Source organism: Mirounga leonina, unplaced genomic scaffold (genome assembly GCF_011800145.1).
Source record: "Mirounga leonina isolate KUSES-001 unplaced genomic scaffold, KU_Mleo_1.0 Mir_154, whole genome shotgun sequence".
Taxonomy (NCBI): Eukaryota; Metazoa; Chordata; class Mammalia; order Carnivora; family Phocidae; genus Mirounga; species Mirounga leonina.
Window position 1 is genome coordinate 59528805 of NW_023270389.1, and position 27330 is coordinate 59556134.

General features: G+C 37.1%; 1 protein-coding gene across 3 annotated transcripts in view; it reads right to left on the minus strand.

Annotated features, from left to right (window-relative positions):
* Positions 1-6828: 6828 nt before the first annotated feature.
* RGS7 (regulator of G protein signaling 7) overlaps positions 6829-27330 on the minus strand; it is a 514710-nt gene continuing 494208 nt past the window's right edge. The window contains exons 16-17 of one of the 3 annotated variants that reach the window (XM_035010932.1): positions 26495-26575; positions 6829-7522 (exon numbers count right to left, since the gene is read on the minus strand). In XM_035010932.1, the coding sequence (XP_034866823.1) occupies positions 26501-26575 (75 nt within the window). In that variant the 3' untranslated portion in view covers positions 6829-7522; positions 26495-26500. Of the gene's footprint in view, positions 7523-26494; positions 26576-27330 lie in introns of those variants that run through there. The other 2 variants (XM_035010933.1, XM_035010934.1) reach the window with 2 other exon arrangements.

The following is a 27330-nucleotide window of genomic DNA, read 5'->3' on the forward strand; positions in this document are numbered from 1 at the left end:
GTTAAGGGTCTTACTGATGTCCTCTACTCTTTTCTCAAGTCCAGTAAGTATATTTATGATCATTACTTTAAATTCTCTATCAGGAATATTACTTATCTCCTTTTTGTGATGGAGATTACTGTGATTTTGTCCTGTTCTTTCATTTGGGACACAGTCTTCTGTCTCCTCATTTTGCCTAACTCTCTGTTTCTGTGTGTTAGGAAATTCCATTACATCTGCTCTTGAAAGTAGTGGCCTTATAAGGAAGAGGTCCTATAGTGCAATATTCCTTGTTTACCAGAACCTGGCACTTCAGGAATGTCTCTTATGTGGTCGGCATGTGCCCTACTACTGTGGCTGAGCTGCTTTTGCCTTCAGTCCAGTCATCTGCGATGGCTCCTTTGCCTGTTGTGGGCAGGGTTTGGTCCCTGTGTTGTAGTGGACCAGTCTGGGGCCTCCTTGGGCCTGAGTCAGACCAGGTGTCTGCCAGAGATGCAGTGGCACTGAACTGCAGGGCAATCTCCCTGTGTTTTCCCCTGAGAAGCTTTCTTTGTTGGGTGGGCCCTGTAGTCAAATCATCTGTGTGTCCCCAGCCCACTGCTGCAGCCGGAGTTGGATTAGTGTATGTGGTTATCTACCTCTCTTCCTGGGGCATGAGTCACTTTGGAGTGGGTCTGATCCCTGTTGGGGCTGCTTGCACATGGCCAGGCTTGTGGCACTGGTTTGAATGGTCTCTGGTCAAGTGCATTTTGAAGGTAGGTCTGAAGGAGGATGTGGGGGTGGGGTACCTGGTGTTAGCAAAGTTTGGGCATGTCTGCTGTGGGAGGGGACCCGGAGCTGAGGCCTGGCTGGAGGGGGCATGTCCGAAGGAGAATGGGAGGGTGGGGCAGTAATGTTAGCAAATTAGGTAGTGAGAACTGACACTTTGTTTTCTCCCAAAGGTGTTCATGTGTTTAAGCTGGGGGATGGGGGGGGGGAATGGCACCCACCAGCTCTTTTGTTCCTGGAGAAGTCTCCCAAAGGTCCATGCCCCTCTATCTAGCACAGGCTCTAAGATTAGTAAAGAAACTCTCTCCCACATGCCCCAGGCTTTTTTTTTTTTTTCAAACCGCTGCTTCTATGCTTTATCTCCTTGGAGCTGTTTGTTGTGCTTTCTCGTTAAGTGCAGGGACTCAGTTTTCTTTCACTCTCCTGGCTCTCCCATTCTTGAGCCTGTTTATTTTTAAAGTTCAAGGGGTTAAGGCCTGGTGATTGTAAGAACTCATGAAATTATGCCCCTCTGGTTTTCAAAGCCAAATGTTATGGGGATCCTCCAGCCTGGAGTGGCTGGTGTGAGAATCTGCTCCCATGGCATATCTCCTCCCCAGGAAAGTCTGCAGGTTCATTTAACTCCTCACCACATCTATGCCCTTCCTACCCTCTTTGATGTGGCTTCTTTTCTACATTTAGCTGTAGAGAAACTGTTCTGCTTGTGTTTGGATCATTTTCTTAGTTATTTACAATGATGTGAGTGTTACCTTGTTGTATTCATGGAACAAGATGAGTGTAGGGTCCTCCTACTCCACCATCTTTCTCAGAAGTCAGGTTGAATATAGAATTTTAAAATCAGAGTTTCACTCTGCTGACTTCTGACATTCCACATTTCCAAATATAAATATAATGTCAACCAGACTTATATTACTTTGCTTCCTGGCAACTTTTGCAATATTTTTTTTCTATTCTCTTTCATTAATATTCTAAAGCTTCACTATGAAACTCTTGGTATGTATTTATAAAAATAATCCTGCCTCCTCTTTTCTCATGTTTACATACTTTATCGTTTTAAACATTTAAAAATACTTCTTGAGGCATTCTTCAGATTGATCTTGTCTATTTCCTTTGGTGTAAATTCTTCCGTTTGCTGTGTCATTCACAATGCTTATCCTTTTAAGCATTTTTATGAGTGTAGTTTGTAAGGTCACATTCCACACATTTCTCCTATATTTGCTTTCATGGAAAATAATAGTCTGTTTCAAAGCTTCAGGCCAGGGTGCATTTTATGCTCAGGGAATATTCCTGCATGCATGATACATTTCCTGCCCTGCACATGCTGGTGACATGACACTACCCTTCATGTATGTGGGAACATACTGGACACTAAGGTCATTGAAAACGGCTTAGTTCTCTAGCAACCTTAGGAATTGTGCAAAGTTTTCCCAGTCTCTGTTCATGGCAGAGTGTGGGTCTGTAGCTATGAATGTGTGAGAAGTCCTGGTCACTGTCCCTGTACTTTCTGCTTGGATTTATGCCTAGGTCTCCAGTGCCAAGTGACTTTGGCCTCTGACAATACCAAATATTCCCTTTGGTTATTTTCTTGTAGGAAATGGTTCCCTTTCTCACTTTCATTAGCAGCTATGTGTTTGTTAATTTTGAAAATTTAAAAATCATTTCCACTTGGAGTGAGTGGAGGTTTTAGAATGTTTACCTTCATAAATATTAGATCTTAGCCTACAGGAAGCTGAGACTCTTTCCAGTCAGTCTTGCGCTAGGGCCATTAAGGTGTACTATGAAAAAGAGGCAGAAAGAGGGACTTTTGTGCCTGAACACTTGAAGAAGTTTGGGAAGGCCAAAGGCAGGAAGAAATTAGGGAAAGGGGATGGAGACTGAGCACTGCAAGTTGCAGTAGGTACCATCATATAGTTGGTTCCATTATATGTCTGCATCCCCAAAAGTGCCAGGGCATATAACTAGAATAAGAACTGGTATGTGGAATGGATTTTTGTACTTTATTGCTGTGTCACCCTACAGAGTCAATTCAAATCCTGTGGCCTACGGGAAACTCTTCTAGATCCCCTTTCCATCTTGTGAACCAAGCTTTCTGTAGGCTGTGTATTACAATCTCACTTGACTGGGACTATCAAAGAACTCACCTGGCAAACACTGGAGCTTTGTGTCATGGAATCAAGAGGTTGCAGAGTCTTTAACACCTCCCATGACAAATCATTCAGTTTGCTTATATTTAATACCCACTTCCCTGTTTGGTCCATGAGACCTCTGGAAATTTGGTGTATAGGGAAGGAGTTCCTCTCCTTATGTTTTGAGGCCAGACAAAGGTCATCCTGCATTGAGAAAGAGTGATGATTTTACCCCTGCTACCTTATCACTACCATCTGCCCTCCCCTCCACCTCTAGCTCACATTGTCTTTGTTCCTAGAAGTTTCCATCATATATTCAGGTGAGGCCACAGCTGCTCTCTAACAAGGCCTATTCCTATTTTCCAGAAATGCAGTTTCCAGAATTCACTTGTTCAGGATGCAGTCTCCTTGACTTAGCCAAGTTTCACTTTTTGGTCACCCTTTTGGTACCAATGCTTTATTGAACTCCACCATCACACTTGACTACTCTCCAGGTCTTTGCCCTGGTCTCTGGTATCCTGATTTACCACTTGGCTTTGGCCTTCTGAACTTCAAACCAAATGATTCCACTCAAGCTAAGAGTGGTGTTTGAACATGTCTTAGTGTTTTTTTAGAAAAATGACCTTTTGGAGGAAAAGAAAGGGAAGATATTAAGGTAAATATTATTTTTTGACTTCTAATTACGTACCTAATTCTGCACTTGGTAATTTAGATGCATTGTCTTAATCCTTCCAACAAGTACTGGAATTAGATGTTATTAACCTTTAAAAAGATAACAAACACACTCCAATTTATTTAATTTCCAAACAAGTTGAAGTGATTGAGGCCTCATAAATTAATAAGGACATCAAGATTTATTAATCAGATTATTAATCAAGGAGTACTCATGTCTACCCAGCAACTAATGACCTTTGTAAAGATGAAGTTGCAAATGCATTACATTTCAGCTGTATAGAAACTTCTCCAGGTATTCAAGAGCATATACAACAGTTTCTGTCTTAAACTGATTTTTAGGGGCACCTGTGTGGCTCAGCCATTAAGCGTCTGCCTTCGGCTCAGGTCATGGTCCCAGCATCCTGGGATCGAGCCCCACATCGGGCTCCCTGCTCGGCGAGAAGCCTGCTTCTCCCACTCCCACTCCCCCTGCTTGTGTTTCTACTCTCGCTATCTCTCTCTCTCTGTCAAATAAATAAATAAATAATCTTTAAAAAAAAATAAAGAATAAACTGATTTTTAAATGATAATGTCTTATGTTTGGTATATCATTTGGCATCCTTTTTTTTTAAATTTTATTTTATTATGTTATGTTAGTCACCGTACAATACATCATTAGTTTTTGATGTAGTGATCCACAATTCATGGTTTTCGTATAACACCCAGTGCTCCATGCAGTACATGCCCTCCTTAATACCCATCACATTTGGCATCTTTTTAAAGGTTAATTTGGAGTACAAAATTCTGAATTAAAAGATATAAAAACATGATTGTACACAATAAAATATATGGGATAATTTTGGGTGATACACGACTTAGATCTTTCTCCATCCTTTACATTCATCAAATTCTTCACTATCTCTGTCTTCTTAAGATGGTTTAGAAGATGGAGGGGAACCTTTGGTTACCTCCTGTTGATGTTTTAGAGGGTGTTAGAATATGCAAAGAGACAGTCATGGGCAAAGTAAAGTCAATGGCTATTTCAATGTGCTCTTTCAAGTATGTAATTAAGAACACACAAATCCTATGTGTGGAGACAATCAGTGCATGTACCAGGACTAAATTTATGCTAGGAGCCAAGACTTGCTTTCCACATAGAACAAAATTATTCATAAACCTTCATACATCTATAAAGAGAAGTGAGCACTCAGCCAGGAGAATGAGGGGGACGCATGTGCAAGTCCTGAGTAGCAACATCTACTCACACACTTGTCATGATGAAAAGGGAGCCTTTTTTCCTTCATTTATTTTCCTGGTACCTGACAGGGGCAGAGTTGCTGACCATATTTCTGTTACTCTTATTCAAGGAGGAAAACCGTTGTAAATCCACAGAAAACATTGTTGTAAACACTGCAGAGAGAAGAATCGGTTCAATGCAATTTAGAGGATGAACTAAAAAGTTTTGCAATTGAGTGTGGAAACTCTGGGCCACTTCTTCAGTGGGTAAATTTTTAAGTTGTGTGAAGGTAGAAAAAGACTTCTTAAAAACCATTTTATTCATTAGAAACTTGAGAGCTTTTTCTTCTGTGCCTTATAGATCAATTTGTCCTAGAGTGGGGTAGGAGAGAGTTGCCATATGTTTATGAGTGAACTAACTGCAAGAACTCCAACATTTTTCTATATGCTTCTAAAATACACTGTTTTGTATCCTGAGTCTTGTCTAAACTATGTTAAATTAGCCTATTTAAAAGTTTTATGTCCTGAACTCAAACTGACTCGCATGTTTACTAGGAGCTCCTGACTTGGGGATACTTGCCTGGATATTTCTCTTTTCTGTCCTCTTGCCATTCTTACATCTTTTATTTCTGTATAGATTTGGAACTTAAAATTTTCAGTAAGGATGGGCACCTAAGGAATGACAATTTGTAAGAGATAGCCTCCGAAATAACCAATCTTATTTGTGCAAGGTTCATCATCTATTCATCATATTCTTCTAATTGGTTATTGCTTTCTTTCAAATCATGTTTCTGTTACACAGTGTTTCAATCTAGCTTCAGTGCCATCTGTCCAACGCTGTCCTGAATTAAGTGTTTCCAAGGGAGAACATCTATATGTTTAGATTTATGTGCATGCACTTTATGTATTCCTTTTAAAAAGTCATGGGGCATATAATTAAATCTTTTTTAAATCTTAAAGTAATTACAGTGTTCTGATTATTGTCCATATATAATTTCTCCTATCAACTCTCTCCCATTTTGTGACAGTTCTGTACACTAGCTCACAGACTCACAACTAATTTCTCCCTGATGTTGGTATTTGTTTTTTCAGAATTTAAATTTACCAACAGTAATTAATAATTAATTAATTACAATAACTACTTTTCTAAATATCCAGAGTCTGCTAAGCCTATGTGGACGCAAAAGTAAACAAATTAAGCCCTCTCCCCACTGTGTGACCTTTTGTGTAACTGACCCAACTCTTAAAGGGAGTCAAGTTTTTTATCTGGGGTCCATGGATGAGTTTCAGAGGATATTCTGTGAATGCCCTAAAATTCACTGCAAATGCTTCCTATGTGATAGTATATATGGATTTTCATTTAGATTTTACCAAAAGAAGTTGTGTGGTATAGTGGATTGGTGTAGTATAGTGGGTTCTGGAGTCAGACTACCTGAATTTGCATACCAACTCACTATATGGCTGTGTGGTTTTGACAGGTTACTTAACCTCCCTCTGCTTTAATAGTCTCAAAATTGCAGAAATAATTTTATAGTGCTCCTGTGAGGGTTAAATGTGAGGATCTTATGGGCATGTAAAGGCCATACTACTGTGGCAGGCACTTACTAAAGATTACTAATTACCATTGTGTTCTCGAAAGAATTAGTAACCACCAAAGTGTTAAAAAGTCGCTGATTTAAGGCATTTTTAGAATGATACTTTAAAGAAAAATACCAGTTCCTGAGTGCGGAAGTCACACTCAAACCTAATTCTCACAGAAATATCCATTAGCAATACACAGAGATGCATATTCATAATGAGGCTGAAAGGCCTGTGAAATAGCTCTAAAAATGTGGAAGGCCAATTTGTGTTACTCTTGAGTGGAAGAAAAAACATCCCCTGGTCCTGGATTAGGCCCCAGATGAAACACTTTCTGTCAGCTCCTGACTACTGTGCCATCTAAGCTTGCCTTGAAGCCCTAAATAAACATGCAGGGTGATATCTTAAAAGTGCAAGTCTACATTTGTGGATGCTTTCTCAGCATTTTCTTTGTCAGCACGCAGAAGTCAAAAGTTACAAAAACAACGAGATTCTGCATCTTTTAATGAAAGTTAAAACAACAATATAAACATACACAAATTTACAGAGAAGGGATCAACTTTAATACATTTGGAGTAAAAGGTGTTTCTTATTTAAATATGGTATAAAAATAAATGCAAGAAACATTAACCGAGAATGTACAGACAACAAAGACATGAGCTTTTTTCTGACTGTGAACACATTGGTGAAATGAAACTTTCTGTGCTAATTTATTGTTTAATAAATGTGAAGCCATATGTATACTTATTGATATATGTTTTTTTTTACAATTCTTCCAGTTTTTGACTGAGTGAATTTTCAGTGAACTGTGTGTCTAGCAAAAGCTTTAAGAGAAAGAGAAAGAGGAAAAAAAAAAAAAAGGTTTACTTCACTTGAACTTGTTAAAAAGGAAAAGACACAGATCCAGCTTAGTACAAGGAGAAAGTAAGCAGACAACATTTTGAAATGGAGGCATTGAGATGGTAGAGTCACTTGAAATGGCAGTGCCTTAATGTACACAAAGAGAGAACAATTCAGGTCCTTTGCTCATGCAACATCTTGGTCTAATGTCCTCTGCTCCAGGTAACAACAAAGAGCTACAAAGTATATGCAAAGACTCCAGTCTGCTTCCATGCTACAAGATGATCCTTTTAGTAAGACTGAACGAGGCTTGTTAACCTCTTTGACGTGAGAGATTTCCCCTGAGAAAAAATATAAAACACAGGAAAAAAAAACAGTATGATCACTGAAAACCTGCTATGAGCAGCATTTATTTATTGCAGCTGATTTTTGTGCACGGGTCAAAACAAAACCCTTTAGGTACATCTTAGTTCAAACCTCCTCCCTCCACCAACACATCAAACAAAATGACTTGCCCCTCTTCCACCCTCCCACCCCTCTACCCACTTCCTCCCCACTGCAAACAGACTGATGGGTTCACAGCACAGATCAGCAAATAATAAAACATGTCCATAAACGTTTCATCAAGGCGTCGCAATGATGCAACACCTAGATTTGCAACTGGTTATAAACATGTTAAAAGAAACCTTAGTAAATTGCCCTGAAAGGTAGCAATGTGAATGCATTCTTGTTCAATTGCTGGAATTAGTGTCATGTTTATAAATATCTGGATATGCAGAGGATATGATTTAATTAAACAAAATTCATTTTTAAAGGTGTAATTGGTAGAAACTCAAGATTGAGTCTGTCCCCTGTCCTATATGGTAATGGAGAAAAAGATGCCAATTATACATCTACAGATAAAAGTCTATTTGCTCCCTATTTCAAACCAGGCATCTCCCTATCCTTTTCCACCTGATTTCCTCCAACCCCAACCCCAACCCCATAAAAATCCCATATATTCTGATTCCATATATTGTGTTAATACCTAGAGTACATATTCACTTTTTTGAAATCTTGAAATCCAACACTGTCCCTGTTAATACTAGTACTCTAGAGAGATAAAAAATGTTTGAAATTTCTGATCAGAGTTGCAGATTGTCAATTGGTGGTTTCTTTTTCATCTCTCATTTTATATGTTCTAGCAATAAAAATAAGGTGGTCCACTTATTTGAATGGAATTTGTCTTTTTCGGAGTATAAAATAATAAGGTAAGGTCAAAAGATTTTTTGAGAAATATAATACTTTAGTAATAAATTAGTCATAACAGTAGTCTTGATTTACTACCTACCTAATATGGATCAGAGTTTGATAAAAGGCAGTGTGGTGTTGGGAGAGAAATTATCACTCATGGCCATATTTTTGGAAAAGAGCAATATGTATAAGAAATGATCAATAATTTCAAAATCAAGCTTTCTTTACACACTTCACAGTAACTGAAAAGAGCCCTGTGGCTGACATGGACAGCAGCAATGGAAAATCAGGCATCATTTTCTTTTAATTGGGGAAAAGGGTTCAAAACTTAGCATCTAGCAACTAATAGTAGAAGATGCCTTCCCACTGGCTATGCTTTAGTCACTTTATGGAAGGAATAAAAAGAAAAGAAAAAGCCATTTGTTAACAAGACACCCTACTTTACATTATATATTGGCCTTATAAACAAGGTATGTTTTGCTCCTTCTTGCCACCCTTTCTGTGCTTGTTTTCTCATCTATAAAATGGGGATAATCACAGTACCTACTTAAAAGCTTTTTCTGAAGAAGAATGAAACTAAATTGCTTAAAACTATTCTTGGAACATTCCATGTACTAAGTTTATGTTGGCTATTATCTCATTATGTTATTACTATTATTGTTTTTATTGTTAAATGCTTTCTCATTAGGACACTGACACCCAAAGTCTATTCTGACTCTAAAAGGGCATAAAGTTGCTAATGAACTGGAATCTAAAATTATATTGCTTTTCCATCCCAAATCTGGGCAATAGATTGATCCAATAGTGTTGGAACCTAAAAGTTACCTTTCTATACTTGAAGACCACACTATTGCCTACATTTACTATTGTATTCATTTCTTGTGCTATTAATATAAGTGTGTACATGAATTTATATATATTTATTCTGAGGCTGAATAATGTATTTTTAAAAAGGGCTTACTGTTTCTAATGCCATATGTGGGATGGAGAAAATGCCATATTGGTTGAGGCATAAGAGTGAATGCTTATATGGCAGAGGAGGGGAAGATGCTAATGTAAAATTATTACTGATAAAACTGCAGATTAGTGTGATTTGTTAAAAACTACTGGGAAGAAGAATGAAATAGTCACGTTGAAATAGAAAGTCATTTGAAACTCATATAATCATTTTTTATTTGGACTGTGAAAATTACTGTCATCTTTGTAAATCTAATAAATATTAACATGGCTCTCTTTCTACAGATTTGTGAAACTTCCTTGAAGCTATTAGTACTTGGCCTGGTATAGGTTTCATTAAAAAAGGGATGAGGTACAAGGTTAGCTTGACAGGCTGTTGTCTTAGGAGATAATTAAAAAATACCATTCACAGAAATCCATAGAAAAGCATAGGCTTACAGTCAACTGGGGGATTTGTGATAATAGGAGAACAGATGAACAGAGATGGGAAACAGTCACATGATGAAACATTTTGTGTGATATGGTCTTACCAAATATGTAATAAGGATATCTGTTATGTGCATTGAGAAAACTAAAAGGCAAATTTGGGTACAACTAACAGAAAAAAAAAAAAAAGGTTTACATGCCCCAGTCTGGGATCAAAGTAAATAGCCTGGGTGCCTAGTGAGTCATGTGAATTTGAAACTCTAGATCATTGGGATCTATCTGCAAAGGCTGTGAAAATCCTGCCTTTTTCACATACTGGGGAAAAACAGACTGGCACTATCCTAGTGCACAAGGAAATATGGTTGCTCACTCTACTGGAAAATCTTAAATTAAAAAGAATATTGATCTTTTCTTGTAGGATGTATTTACACATCTGCTGTTTTATAAAACTCCTTTTTAGTGCAGTTCCTCAGAGGCTGTATTGAATCAGCCCCACCAATTAACTTTTCATAACTGTTCCAAGTTGAAGAATCTGAGAAATTTTTACAGTTAAGTTCTAAAATCGTAATTCTGGAAACTTGTTTACAACTGAATTCCATATGAATAATGTTTATTTTTAACCAAATCCCTATATATGTGTTATGTCATTTATACCCTTTCTTGTCAGATTCTAAAGAAAAAGGATTATACTGGAAACAGCAATTCATAGAGAAAGACAAAGACAGGAACTCAGAACAAAACCAAACAAAAATTCAATATCCTATGAGATTTTGTAATAGATAGTTAATGAGCAAAAAGCTAAAAAAAGAAGCACATAATCAGTTTCAGGACAAAAATACAGCTCAGATTTTGCTGGCATCTAAGTGAATATAGAACACTTACCTAATCTACAATATAGTTATCACATAAAATCATATACACAAGGAGAGTTTTCTGGTCCCTCACAGTAAAACTTCACCTCTTAAATGCTCCATAGAAATTTTGTTATAGTTAGGAAAATATCCGCCTCCTCCCCCCCAAAAAAGTCAGAACAAGCAACCTATGTGTTTGTTCTTAGCTCCTCTAAGGTAACTACCAATAGTTATAAATTTTACATGATTTTTAAAATCTTTCTTGCTCTTAAAGTAGTAACAGAAAGTTGACAATATGGAGCTGTGAGTCGGTAGAAATGGACAGGAAAGCCAGGCTCGTAGCTCCAATCTGAGAGCCTGGGGCACTAGGAAGATGGAGGCCACTCTCCATTCTCTTTTCCTACAGACACTAATCCATAAAGGGAGTGGAGAGAAGCCACAGTTACTTGGGTGACTAAGCCACTTGTTTTATTACTGTTGTAAAAACACGCAGCAGTCTTTCTTGACCTATAGGACAACAAACAGACTGAGAAGAAATGAAGGGATAGGATGTTTAGAAGATAGCCATGAAAGAGTTTAAAGAGAAAAGTAGGGGGATTTTCAGCATCTTTTGGATTAAAAAAATAGGTAACTTCTTAACTCTTGCATTCTCCTACAATTCCAATTTTTGTTTCCTGTCGTTGCCTCCTTGTGTCTATTATGCATTTCTGTAGACTCAGAAGTATATTCTAGAATGTCTTGTAGGCTCCAGAGGCCATAGTGAAGGACTGAGAATAAGAAAGTGCAAGTCTTGCCAACTGAGTGTCTGTTGGTGTACGTGATCCAGTTGTCTGACCAGAGACCCAGCCCCACTGCTACATGGTAAGGAGCTGACTGCTTGATGATAATGTGATACAGCTGGACTAGAGACAGGGCATGCAACTAGAGACATAGAACTTAAGGATACTATCTGTTCTTTTACTCTCATGTTGAAAAATGCCCTGTTTCACTTACAAATACCATTGCATTTTCCTGGATTCCAAAATCCTTTATAATCTAGCTTTCCTGGCCTTTCAAACTGCCTTTCATCACCCCACAAAATGGTTCTTTGGCTGGCCTTTGCACCTGATATTCTATCAGTTTGGGTCACCTACCCATGGTGGTAGATACCTGTTCAGATTCTCCCCACTTTTCAAAGATGACCTTCTTATCTAAGTTCTTGCTAGAGCCTTCTAACTGCCCCCTAAACTCCTCTGGTGAGTCCCTCTCTGGACTGTCCTGCCCATAGAATCAGAACTAGCACATTTACAAGCCATCTGACTCATCAAGTCAACTGGCTTGGTGAAACAATCAACAGCTGTTAAACAACATTAACATTACAGAATCCCCCAATACATACTTGATTCTTTGCATGAGTTAAGTTCCTTGGCTGAAATTTTAAAAATAAGCTTCTAGAAACTAAGGTAATGAGACTCAAATGTCTTGGGTTAACTTTGGACTTAAGGGAGGAGAGACATAGTGGAGTGAGATATGGGGGACCCTGGTCACACCCTAAATAGTGACTAACAGAATCTGGGCCTGTTTAACTCTTATTTTGGAAAGCTCTTCCCTGCTTGGAATGAAACCAATTCTCCTGGGTAAACTTGCAGATGAATTTACTGAACATGTGAATAATTTTAACAAAACTATGTAGAGTATCAGTTCCTAGAAAGTTATAGATAAGCTCAAATCGTTGAGAAGAAAGGAAGGAAGGAGGGAAAGAAGGAAGAAAAAAAGGATTCTATAGCTAGTTTGGGAGCAGGTGTATATAATGTGGAGGACTGAAAAAATTCTATTATGTACTAAAAACAGAGGGTTTATGAACACATTTACATTTAAGTATCTATTACTAGCTTCCTGTTTGGATTGAGAAAGAACGATTAAAGCCAAATAGGTTCATTTCCTCTGTTTAAAATATTTTCCTAAAATAAAAGTAGCATATATCCATTAGAAAAATTGAGGAAAACATAGAAAAATATAAGGAATAAATAAACATTACTTGAATACACTTATTTACATACTAATATATCATTCTTTTTAAAAAATGTTTTAATTTTATTTTTTTACAAAAATGAAATTATACTGTGCATAGTGTTGGCTTATTATGAGTAACACACATATTAAAGTGATTATATTTTGATCAATTATTCATGTTATATGTTTTTTCTAAAATAATGTTTTGTTCAAATTCATTGCATTAGTGGGTAAGGAGATCAATTTAGATAGATGCTACCAACATTATGAAAAAAATTAAATATTATAGAATAGCTTGGAATATATCAAAGTGCACCACACATAATAAGGGAATGTACTGTTTCTGAAATGTTATTTTGTCACACACACAAGCAGTTTATATAGTAATACAATAAATACATACACACACAAACACATGAACACGTATGCATTACTATGTCAAATGTGGTTGGCAATAAAAAAAAAGATGAAAGCCACTCCTCTAAAATCTAATTTTTAATAGCTGCATAATATTCCACCAGGTAGATCTACCTTAATGTATTTAAGAAATTGTAATAATGTACAATTGTACATTAAGGTTGTGTTTTATATTTGGCAGTTATATGATACAATGAATAGTCTTACATGCATGTAGGTTTTCTCAGGATTAAATTATTAGCAGTTGAATTACTGACTGAACGTGCAAGAAGAATTTTGAAACTTTTGACACATTCTGCAAAGTTTTGTTCAAAAATAGTGTTTAGCAATTCATATTCCTATTAACAGTGTATGAAGTCACTGATTTACTTACCCCTTTTCTCACACTAGATATTATATTAAAACTAACCTATTTGGAGGAAAAACTTATTTTGTTGCTTTTTAAATTATACTTGGCTATTAATGAAGATAGATTTTCTGTTTGTCCTCTCATGTATTTATTGACTATTTGCATCTTTTTAAAACTGTTCAAATGCTTTGTTCATTTTTCTAATGGCATATTGTTCTTCTAATTATTCCCCATGTAAACTATGTCAGATCTTCGTCATGTACATGCTCACAGGTTTACCAGACCTGAGGACAGGAGGTTGCTGTAACGAAGGTTTGTGGAGTGAGACATGTAGCGGTCTTTCATGGTACTTCTGTGGCCAAGACAGAGAAGGGTGAAGTTCATAACTAAACAAACAACTATCTTCAAGATGTGCTAGTTATTGGAGTAGTAGAAATCTGTCTTCTCTGTTTTTTTTTTTAAGATTTTATTTATTTATTTGAGAAAGAGAGAGAGATAGTGAGAGACAGCACAAGCAGGAGGGAGAGGGAGAAGCAGGCTCCCCACTGAGCATGGAGCCCGATGTGGGGCTCGATCCCAGGACCCTGGGATCATGACCTGAGCTAAAGGCAGCCGCTTAACCTACTGAGCCACCCAGGTGCCCCTTCCTCTCTGTTATTTATGGCATTTTAATCACTTATTTTCACCATTAAACTGATGTAGTTCTGATAAAATGTATGTATGATGCAAATTTGGTAACCTTGGTTAAAAGGCTGGTAATGAAGAAAAACTCTAAAAACTTATGTAAAGCTATAACTCACAAGATAGAGTTTAATGAAAAGAAGGATAAAGAACCAAACTTAGATTAAAATAAATAAACAATAAACCAAAATTCTAGCAGCAAAAGACAAGATTGAGGAGATCTCATCTGAACTCATGAGAAAAAAATGTTTTTTTAAAGTTTAATCCCCAAATAACTACATTTTATTTAAAAAAATTAATTTTTTAAATTCCAGAATAATTAACATACAGTGTTATATTAATCTCAGGTGTACAATAGAATGATTCAACAATTCTATACATTACTCAGGGCTCATCATGATTAAGTGTACTCGTAATCCCCATCACCTATTTTACCCATTCCCCCACCCACCTCCCCTCTGGGAACCACCAGTTTATTGTCTATATTTAAGAGTCTGTTTTTTTAGTTTGTCTCTTTCTTTCTTTCTTTCTTTCTTTCTTTTTCTTTCTTTCTTTCTTCTTTCTTTCTTTTTTTTTTTTAATAAGGAGAGCATTTATGTGTCTAGGTTCTATTAGGCAAGGAAATAAACCATGAAAATGATGTAGTTCCTTCCTTCAAGGGGTTTATAGTTTCATTTTTAATTTTTTTCATTTTTTAAATTTAAATTCAATTAACATATAGTGTATCATTAGTTTCAGAGGGAGAGTACAGTGATTCATCAGTCTTATATAACACCCAGTGCTCATTACATGACGTGCCCTCCTTCATGTCCATCACCCAGTTACCCCATCAACTATGTTTTTTTTTTTTTTAAAGATTTTATTTATTTATTCATGAGAGACAGAGAGAGAGAGAGAGAGAGGCAGAGGGAGAAGCAGGCTCCCAAGGAGCAGGGAGCCCGATGTGGGACTCGATCCCAGGACCCTGGGATCATGACCTGAGCCGAAGGCAGACGCTTAACCATCTGAGCCACCCAGGCGCCCCAACTGACTATGTTTTGACATGGCTGCTGTGAGCTGGGGTGGGGGAACTGAAGCAATTTTCAGGCTGGTTTGTAAAAGTTACATGACATGTTCTTTCTTCCTCTTTCCTTTCCTATTGGAAGACAATATTCCGAATCTCTGCTGGTTGGGTTACATCTCGAGTATTGTGTTCAGTTATGTTTTGGAGGACTATCGACAGATTGGAGCAAATGTAGGAGGTAAGTAACTAAGATGATGAAAGAACAGGGGATTATTAAGTTAGAAAACATTAGAAATACACTTTCCTGAAGCAAGCCTCTCTCAGATTTAATTTGACAGCAATTTTTAAGGCATCTTCACTTTATTGAGTCTTATTAGGCGTTCCACTTGGTTTTCATAGAAATGTCTTTTTTCTTTTCATACTCAAATTTCAGGCCCTAATATATTTAAATAATTTTTGTAATTACAATAATTCAGTTATGATAAACTGAACATGGGAACAAACACAATTGGCTCTTAACCCTATAATTCAACTGGTGGTTGCAAAACGATGTGGGCACAACTGGAGAGATGCCTCTCAGTTGTGACATTCGGTGTGCCCTTGGCATCTATCAGTGGAGAGAGGAGAGCATCGGTTGGTCTAGGGCAGTGGTTTTCAGAGCGTGGTCTCAAAGCCAGTAGGAACAGTACCACTTAAGAATTAGTTAAAAATGAAAATTCTTGGATCCTACCAGAAAACTACTAATCAAACCTCATGAGCAGCGAGGTCTAGCAATCTGTCTTACCAGGTGTTTCTGCTGCAGTCAAATGTGAGAACCACTGATCTCTGATAAGGAGAGGTCAGGTAGGAATGCTTCTACCTGGATCACAGTTCTTAAACATTATTGTTCTGATGTGTTTGTAACAAATGCAAATGGGGGGAGCAAAAGGAGAGAGAGGGGGAGAGAAAATGACTGACTCAGTTTATCTGGGATGAAGTCATGGAATCTGTGTTTTCTAAGTCCCTGGTGATTTTGAGATATGGGATATGGGTAGTTGAACCACACAGACAAATAGTGAATTAGCGATTTTAACTAAAGGAAGTAAAAAAACACTTGAGGGGAGTTGATGTAACCACACCTTCAAGTAATTCGATAGCTGTCTAGATCTAGATGAATGTTGGTTTTATTCTGTCCGGTTCTGGAGACAGAACTAGGGTCAATACATGGAACTTAGAGAAAAGTAGATTATGGTGAAAATAGGAAATGAATTTCTAAAAGGTAGTGTGGACTGTTTGCACCACCTAAGGGTCCCACATCTGTGGAATTTCTGAGCCAGCAAATGCTAGATGCTTACTTGTCATTGAGTCCACAGAAGAGATTCACTCAATGGGCTAGAGACTGGACCTGGGGAACTGCAGCCTCTAAATTCCTTTTCAATTTGGATGCTCCAAAAAATTCATCTTTCTCAGTATCTCCCAAATTAACTTGAAGACAACTTAAGATAAAAACTTCCCAATAGCTTTTACTTTCTGGTATTAGAAATATGTTCCTTCTAGGGCGCCTGGGTGGCTCAGTTGGTTAAGCGACTGCCTTTGGCTCAGGTCATGATCCTGGAGTCCCTGGATCGAGTCCCGCATCGGGCTCCCTGCTCGGCAGGGAGCCTGCTTCTCCCTCTGACCCTCCCCCCTCTCATGTGCTCTCTCTCATTCTCTCTCTCTCAAATAAATAAATAAAATCTTTAAAAAAATATGTTCCTTCTAGATATTAATAAGTATATTTCAAGTGAATAGTCTTGATAAGAGATGCTTGTTATTCCCCTTTGTAACTCAGCCATGTCTACTGGGTAATTTTTCTATTGCTGATGAAATAGATGGGAAAAGAATCCTTAATACCAAAGCAAATAAATTGAAATGGCTTGATAAACGAAAAAAATAATAGTGGAAATTTTCTTCTCCAGAAATAATAGTCAGTGCAGTTTAGAAATGGTGTTTTAAATTTCCAATAACTACCACAAGATTATCTTAAAATTGGTATTTTCTGGTTGAAATTACAGGTATTTAGAGTTGTCCAATGTTTGCTCTTATTACTATTAGATCCTGGCCATTGAAAAACAACAATGAAAAAAACAGCCATCAAAATGTGACACATAATGCAGAGGATATGGGATTTTGCCCAGTCTGGGCTTGCACTATGGTATCTGGCAAGTGCCTAAGAAAATGCAGCTGGGTGTCTGTAGAATTGAACATAATATATCTATATCTATAAACATGTATGCAATTTATATTACAATGTCTATCTGTTTTAAATTGCTTATTTTAGTTTTTTGCCTCTAAGCACTAGCAAAATGTATGGAAAAGTAAAAATCACACCCATGGCTGGTCATCAGCATAAAAATGGCTTTCTTTTCTGGAAAATCTTCCATAAAGGAATACTGACAAACACATAATGGTGGTATGTGTGGCTTTAGAATGGGTAAGTGAAAAGAATAAATAGATGATTTGGTGAAGATATAGGGCTGCCTAGTAGTGACGTCATATCTAGAAATAACATATGAATCTGCTGTTGGTGGAAATTAAATTTAGACATCATAACAGGCCCAATCTTCATCAATTCAAGCTCCATTCGTATTTTCCTAGCTATGTAAAACAAGTTAATAGCAAGAATATGCAAACATATTGCCTTTAGATTATTGATCAAATTCTATTTAAATCTATGTAATTCTATTCATTTCTATTTAACTCAATGAGGTAATTGAGATTGATACTAAGATTTGGTTGACTATCTGCAAGTACTTTGCCAAACATTGTAAGGCTGAGTACATAAGCACACAGAAACATTCCATATTCTCTTGCTTTACTCAGCTACAATTCTGTAACTTAATGTAAGATTCAGATTATATTTGAGTAATATTCCAAGTTTACATATCTTCAAATAAAATCAAAGTGATAATGTAAAATTATGTATTAACTATTATATAACTCTTACAATTTCTTTTTTAAAAGATTTATTTATTTATTTGAGAGAGAGAGAGAGAGAGCGTGATTGCGGGGCAGGGGCAGAGGGAGATAGAGAGGTACAAGCAGACTACCGCTGAGCAGTGAGCCCAATGTGACCAGGACCAGGACCTCAAGATCATGACCTGAGCCAAAGTTAGACACTTCACCAACTGAGCCACCCAGGTGCCCTATAACTCTTATAATTTTTAATTGTGACAGTTTGAAGTTCATTTTTCTACTATTAACTTTTCCAGCAAACTTGGTCCAAAAATGTTCTAGCATATATGTAGATTTACTGGTGCTAGAAGTTCTACTCTTCCACCTGTACTTCTTCTATTTTACTGGCCAAGTTCTTGTTATCATCAAATGTGGGATTCATACGGCAGCTGCTGATCCTGCAAACATGTCCTCCTGTCTCGAGGTTCTCCTAACTTGCTCTCTACCTGTATCTTCTGCAGAGATGAAGATGGCCCAGTGTGTGGATCCAGAATACAAGGTGTCTCCTTGATTACCTTCTTTTGTACTATGCTCCTCTAACTGGAGACCTCATGGCAGTCCTTGCCTGCAACACAGCTGCATTTGTTGGGTCCTCAGAACTCTTTCTGGTTCTACCTTTGTCCTCTCTCCTTCAGAGCCCATTGCCCCACCTATCCAGTAAGCAGGTCTCTTGCTTAGGCCTTAACTCTTTTCCCTGCCTACTCTGTGCTGCTTTAAGAGAAACTGTCATGATCTACATGAAGTAAGCTAGCAGGAAGCTAGTAGGAAGTTAGTTCTGTTCATTGAATAGTTAACTTTTCTGAGAATGGACCAACTTAGGTGCACAAGTTAATGGCATCCCCAAAGTAGTTATTTTTATTAATATCTTATCTGTTATGAACTGTAAGCTTCCTAATAGTAGTGGCTATGTCAGAATGGCTATGGTTATTATGCATGTATTCTAAGATAGGGAGCAAAGTATCTCACCCATAGTAGATGCTTAATAACTGTTTGTTGTTGTTGTTGGATAAAATAATCCAATAGTGCTTGGATACATGAGTACTGTTGGGTTATAAACTTGTTACATAGAGCCTCCAGGGTGGTTTTCAGCTACACAGGAAGCTGGGGCCTTGTAACCACTGGTGTGAACTCAAGGCCTCCAGTACATTAAAACAGTACTTTGGGAAATGCTATTAAACTTCTGCCTCTGACATATGTACTAGCAACGGGGAAGCTTCCCACTGGGGACTTTCTACTCAGCAGCCTCAAAACATTCCTTAGGAACCTCCACGGTGGCATTGGATGCTCCCTGACCAAAAACCACTATACAATCCAGTTTATGGAACTTGAGTGGCAATTTAAGAACCAATGATGCTACTAGGGGAAAATAAAGATATGTTGTCCAAACGAAATAGGCTACATAGTCTGATACTTTTCAACACCAATCAATTAACATCATGATGCAGGGAACCTGAAATTGCTTTCTAAGCTAAGTTATCACCACAAATAGTTTCAGTAAAACAAGATGGATAGCCATATATGCCAACAACAAAACGATAAATGAGATGAGTTTCAGGTCTATAAGAGAAGAAAGAGGAGAAAATGGTTCATCCTTGAGTGGATTGATTTTATGTACTACTGGTAATATTTATGGTGGGGAAATCCAATGATCAGTTTATAAATTTATAAATTATATTTACCTAAGATGCTCTAGGAATTTTCTAACACAGATCTCCATGAACATACCTGTAATCGCAAGCAACAAAGTCTACGGAACTCAACCAGAAAAGAATATGCACGAAGTTCTCCTTAAGGTAAATTCAAAGGTGTACCTTCCTTCTCACAGTTCATAATCCTATCATGATGGATGTTTATGTGAAGATGATCTGCTTCATTATGAGGGATGTTTATGTAAATCAAGGATTTCACTAACTCCATGGAGGTCTTACTATGATGCAACTTCATTAGTATAAATACAATCTAGAAAATGACCATTCTGAATACTCTAAGGTTTGTCTCTATTGTGGTAGAAATTGGTATTGAGGGAAATGAGAGTAAAGACAGGCTGTAGGATAGTCAAAACTTAATACATGTTAAATGAATGAATAATCTAGAACTAGTAAAACAGTACATAAAGACAATGATAAAAAATGTAGCAAATGAGTGGATCTTAGATTACTCGGTCAATTTTCTCTATTGGTATTATTCATGGTGAATAAGAATGAGCAAGTGACAAGCGACAAGTTTATAAATTTTCTCTTTAGGTGCTTCAGGATCCAACAAAGCTTATCTACACTAATAGCAAAATCTAGAGCCCTTGACCAGAAGTGCTATGGTTTAATCTTAAGCAGAGCCAATGTCCAGTCCAACTGGGGGTCCACATGAGTAGATACTGCTGACATTGCATTGTGCTACTCCTAGCATTGCCCCACAGCTGGTCTGGTATCTGTATTATTCATAGGGTTATACTGAAGTGACAGGGTGGTTTCAGTGTACAATCCTGGTGGTTATTGGGGTATAGAGGGAATATTTTATGCTAGATTTCACATTTGATTAAAACCAAGTTAAGGGAGCCTGGGTGGCTCAGTTGGTTGAGCGACTGCCTTCGGCTTGGGTCATGATCCTGGAGTCCCGGGATCGAGTCCCGCATCGGGCTCCCTGCTCGGTGGGGAGTCTGCTTCTCCCTCTGACCCTCCCCCCTCTCATGTGCTCTCTCTCATTCTCTCTCTCTCAAAAAAAAAAAAAAATAAATAAATATTTAAAACCAAGTTAAAAATCATTTAACCAGGACTAAAAACAATTCAGAGTCATTGACAGTATCTTAAAAATATAGTGAAAGACTCCCAGAAAGTGACTACAATTCTTCATAGATTGAGGACTTCATTATTGAGGGAGGCCTGTTATTATGTGTAACACAGTGTAGAAATTAGGAATACAAAGTCTGATTCCTGCCTTCTACAATAAGTTATTTTTTCCTCTAGTGTGTGCTCTTGTGTTAGGAAAAATATAAAAAGAGAGAGAAGGAAAAATAAATAAACCTCTTATAATTTTGCATTCCATTTAACCAAGCAATTAAAATTTTTATAATGAGAAAAAATATGTTTATCACACTTTGATCTATAACATAAATAAAGAAGGAACAATGTAAATGTCCATCAATAGAGGATTGGAAAATAAATTTCAAGTATATCCATTCAGTGGAATTTTGGGTAGTGAATAAGAAGAATTATGGCGAAGAGTATGAAATGACCTGGAAGATATTTATGATGCAATTTAAGAATATAAAACATGTTTCAAAAGCATATTTAAAGTATAACCCCATTGTATTTACATATAATATATATATATATATGTTTGTGCAAACTGCTAATTAAAGCTACTCCTGGCTAGGACGGTTATAGATAAGGAAAACAAGGTTCAGCAGTTTCTAAAAATTCATATGGCACAAAAGCATAAGACTAGGTGTCAAACCTAAATATTAACATGTCAAGCTTTCAGGCCTGGGCTCTTTTTACCACATTTTGCTGCTTATATAAAATCTACATGAGGTGTATTAACCAGCGGCTCCATAATGGGCTCAGATAAAGAATTTAATTAGATGTTTAGCTTTTGAGGAACCTTCATACTGTTTTCCAGAGTGGCTACTCCAGTTTGCATTCCCACCAACAGTGTAAGAGGGTTCCCCTTCCTCCATATCCTCGCCTACATCTGTTGTTTCCTGTGTTAATTTTAGCCATTTTGACAGGTGTGAAGTGGCATCTCATCATCGTTTTGATTTGTATTTCCCTTATGATGAGTGATGTTGAGCATCTTTTCATGTGTCGTTAGCTATCTGGATGTCTTCTTTGAAGAAGTGTCTCTTCATGTCTTCTGCCCATTTCTTAACTGGATTATTTATTTTTTGAGAATTGAGTTTGGTAAGTTCTTTATAGATTTTGGATACTACCCTATGACCCAGCAATTGCACTACTAAGTATTTACCCAAAGGATACAAAAATACTGATAAACACCCCTATGTTTATAGCAGCATTATCAACAATAGCAAAATTAAGGAAAGAGCCCAAATATCCACTGACTGATGAATGGATAAAGACGATGGAATATTATTCAGCCATCAAAAAGAATGGAGTTTTGCCATTTGCAATGACATGGATGGAGCTCGAGTATATTATGCTAAGTGAAATAAGTCAGAGGAAGAAAAAAACTAAATGATTTCATTCATATGTGGAATTTAAGAAACAAAACAGATGAACACAGGGGAAGGTAAAAAAAAAAAAGAAAAAGAAAGGGAAACAAACCATAAGAGACTCTTAACTATAGAGAACAAACTGAGGGTTGATGGAGGGGAGGTGGGTAAGGGATGGGTACTAAAAAGGGCACTTGTGATGGGCACTGGGTGTTATATGTAAGTGATAAGTCACTAAATTCTACTTCTGAAACCAATATTACACTGTACAATAACTAACTAGAATTTAATTAAAATCTTGAAAAAAATAAATAAAAACTGAATTTGTATTTTTTAAAAAAGAATTTAATTAGATGTAACTGAAAAGAACATTCTAAAAGAACTACGTATAATATCTTTCACACTTTTTAACACTCCAAGCAAGTTGTAGGATTTATAATTGTTCTTATCTATATGCATGCTAATCAATTATAGAGTTAAATAAAGATTTCATCCCAAAAGATCAAGTGATTTCAGAGCCAACTCAGTGCTTTTGTTAAAATTCTCTCACAGAGTTTCCACAGCTTCTGGTAGTCTGTGGCCATCTCCAGAACACACCTTCCAAGTCCAACACACTAGCGCAAGTACCAGAGTCGTAGAGACAGGACACCAAGATGGTCATGATATCTTTTCTATTGATTCTTTTTTTTTTTTTAAGATTTTATTTATCCATTTGTGAGAGAGAATGAGAGACAGAGAGCACGAGAGGGAGGAGGGTCAGACGGAGAAGCAGACTCCCCGCTGAGCAGGGAGCCTGATGCAGGACTCAATCCCGAGACTCCAAGATCATGACCTGAGCCGAAGGCAGTCGCTTAACCGACTGAGCTACCCAGGCGCCCCTCTATTGATTCTTTTATAGCTCTGCAGATACTGGGCTTCAATGAGAAAGGGTAAACTTTTTCCCCAAAAGAGGTTATATTAGGTGAGTTCCTGGGAGTTCAACGTGAACACTCTCCATTTCTCATTTCTCCTTTTCTAGCCCAGACCCGGGCTGATTTAATTTCCCCTCCACACAAACTAAGGAGAGGAGCTGAGTAGTACAGCTCACATGTGGATTTATGAATTTGGGGTGAAGGCATGGACTATCAATCCTCCTACCCTGTTTTTCCTCTTATTTTCTGTCTGTTCTCCTTGAGGTTTGTGTGGCGGACAGATGCCATGAGACTAGTGGTTGGAGAAATGGTGTCAGATTTGGTGATGGTGATAGAGGAAGAAAACAGCTGTTAGAATTAGTGCAGCACATGAACTTTGTCAAAGAGAATGACATCAACTTAATAACATTTAAAGGCATGAGAGAACATAGTAAACCTTGAAAGACCTTGCCCTTGAGGTCTTATCTGATGGCAAGGAAAACAAAGTAATAAAAAAGTAAATCACAGGAAATGAGATGTCTTGAGACAACAGGGCAAGGTAAAGATATTTCATAAATATAAGTTATTCTTATCCCTCCAGTGCTGGGCATAATGAAAGGAAAATGAGTAATCAATAGAATAATGGATTTAAAGTCAGAAAACTTTGCTTCCAGTCCTGGCTCTAATACTAAACAACTGGGTGATACTGGTGAAGTAACCTCACCTCACTATTCCTTAATTTGCTCATTTTGTGAAAGGGTGGTGACACCTGCCTAGCCATCGCCCAAGACTGTCATGTATGTAAAGCAGCAACAACAAAACGAAACAAGCAAAAAGGAATGAGTGTCTTTGGAACACTGTAAAATGCCATACAACTCTTAACTGTTTATTATAATTATTCTCTAAGGTGCTGGCCAGAGTGTATTAGTCTCAGTAACCAATGGAAGTTTCAATGGTATTGGGAAGAACTGTCTAGCAAAACATTTTTGATTCTTGTGTGAAACTAAACAGCGATACCATTTTTATAAGTCAGGTTATGAAAATAACTGTGCTGGAACGTGGAAATAAACTTCTACAAATAGACACTGATTGGAAATGGATTCAGACTCTAGAGGTATATATCTCTATATCTATCAGTCTATCATCTATCTATCTATCTATCTATCATCTATCTATATCTATCATCTATAGATAGATAGATAGATAGATATCTCTAGAAGTATAGAGGTATATATCATCAGGTGGCAGGATTTATTTATCTTCTACCAGTTGGAAGAATATTAAGGAACAAGGTGATCAATGGAGAAAGAAAGAATTTGGGAACAAATAAATTTTGGATCAGTGTCAGCTCCATTAATAGCTGTGTGATTCTGGGCAAATTATGCACCTCCTCTGACTTCAGTTTTCTCACCTATAAAATGAGTATAATAATATAATAAAATGAGTATAATAATATTTAAGTTGCAAGGTCAGATTATATTGTTAGGTAACATAAAGTGCCTAGTGCAGAGCCCGGTCCAGTGGCAGGCACTCAATGAATATGAGCTATTACGATCTCACTTTGCCCAGTTCCTCTCATAGTCTATATACTTGTTTACCTATATTTTCCCTATTCTATTTCTTTCTTGAATAGTCTGTCTTGTAGCCTCCCTGTATTTACCAGACTAACCTGCACATAGACGCCTTTAAAATGTTTATTTAAACTCCATATTTCCTTCATTATGTCTACCTGGTCATAATAAAATCACTCATTCTTCATCTTGTGTTAGAATCACCTTATTGCTCCTGTAAAGATATGCTATTCAATTTATCGTGTGAATACTTAGGATGCCTCACACACCTGCTGACCCCAGAAGTAATCATAAACATGGAACAACATAGAATCATGGGAAAAAAATAAAAAAGAAATGAGAATAGAAGAGTTAAAGGGAACTTTAAATAGAAACGACCATCCTAAGATTTAATGTTGTATAATACATTCATTTTCATTTTTATATATAGACAATTTTCAGGATAGAAACTTACTTCTCATGACTAGTAAAATAAATATAATTGTTGGTACCCTATTGAGCAAATCAGAGAGCCTTTCTAACTTCCTTATTCCATTTCTTGAGAGTATGACAGAAACAAAATATTCAATGACAAATACTACTTTTTGTTTTCCTGGATGGAAAAAAGTAACCCTGAATAGCTGTGTCTGAAGATTATCTGTAACTTTTTAGTATGTTGTGTGCATATGCATGAATGTGACTTAACTTCTCTTTCTTCAGTAATTCCAGCCTTTTCTCCCCTTCTCTTTAAAAGGATGGTTGCCCTCCTTGTCCTAGTGAAATCCTCTATGTCCAGTTAAATGTAACTTCCTCTGGGAATTCTGACATTACCTATGGGCGCTCCCTCCCCACCCCAACACCAAGTAGAAATAGTTTATCTTTCTCCTGTGTGTCACAACATCTTGTGTATATCATTAGGCTCCTTAGCAATTAAGGTCTCTACCTTCTACATACTCCTGAGACATAGCACAATGTCTGGAATATGGCGGTCATTTCCTGTATGAATTTTGACTGAAGGCAGTAGATAATTGAGCCCGTCTTCCCCTTATTTCCTATCGATCTTAAAGTTTGCAGTGTGTGACAATGTGGTGCTATTTTAAGGGTTGGGGAAGTTGGTCAGAACTGGGGATGGTGTTGGAGGAAAGACAACCATTTCGCTTCCCCTTTTCATCTTCCTTGTGTTGTTATTACGTTTACTTAGATCACAGAAATTTCCATTCCAATCTTTAGAAAAATATTCTGTCAGCATTGAGTTAGAAAAGGATGAATTTGGAATAATTCTTAAACATCACACAGAGCACTGTGCAACAGCCTATGTCTACTTTCTCCAGCAAAATCTTGAGGCTTTTTAAAAAAAGGCATTGTCTTTATCTTTCCATGGTGACTTATGAGGCATGTTTAGGAAAATTTTATTTTAAAGGTCAGAGATTCCAATAGAGCCAGCCAAAATTTTGTGAAGTTTATAGAGTGATTAATTCCTGGAGTCCTTCATTTTCCAGCCCTTTAATTTGTGCAATCACATTGAATGTTCAAAGTATATACTGCTTTTTAAAGTCTTTCAAATACTCTGCCGAGTCACAACTGGCAATTCATAAATAGAGCTGATTAACATTCCCCACCACAAAGATCCTTGAAGGAAACTAAAAACAAAAACAGCATCTTTGTTGAATCCAATTTGCTTACATTTCAACACACATAACTCCACTTAACTGGCCATCACAGCAAAAGCCACAACACACACACACACACACAGAGCAGCATGGAGCTAACCACACAACTCAACAGACAATGCAGACAAACTTGAGTATAAACCAAGATTTTTCTACCTCTTTTCATAACAGGTTAGTGCTGGCCCTCAGTGTTGGTGTACAGTTTTTATGGCATGGGAAAATAGGGATGTTTCTGCCCTATAAAAATAAATGTGTTGAAGGCTTTAGTTTGAGCTCACACAACGTCAGAAAGTTCCAAAGGCACTGGCACAATAAAAAAAAAAAAAAAAAAAAGAATCCCACAAACAAATATATCACCAAAATATCACCAAAACACATGGCAAGATACTAAGAAAACAGTGGTAGGAAAACTACTGGTTTCCTGGATGATTTATGCAACAGTTTTCAACACCTTCCTGAAAAATAAAGCATAAGAGAGGCATGCTGGTGGGTCTTTGGTGGGGCATATCTTGTCACCGACCACCATTCATACCAAGTCTTTGGCTTTAAACTGCTCATTAGGTCATTTTCTCCCTGCAGAAGTAGAAAGCACAGAACCCTTATTGTTCTTTATCTTTTAAGCTTTAGGAAGGGCTAAGAGAAAGAGCATGTAGAAACGCATGCACTATCTTTAAGAATGAAAGGGATACATGGAATAAAAATAAAAATACAAAAAATATCATTTCTTCATTTTATATGTCATAATATATACACTTCTTTCCAAACCTTAGTTTGATACGTGTGGTTTTTCATGGATGACATCTTTACTCTAGAAAGAGTTGGGACAGAAAGATAAGCAGAAAGCACAAAGTTCTGAATTTGAATAAAGACAATACTTTCGTTGTTACATCAAAGGATGCAAGGTGAGATATGGGGTTAGAAATTGGGAAACTTTCTGAATTGGACTTAATGATTTGTAATTCCTCAAAAAAACAAAACTTACCACATTCTGT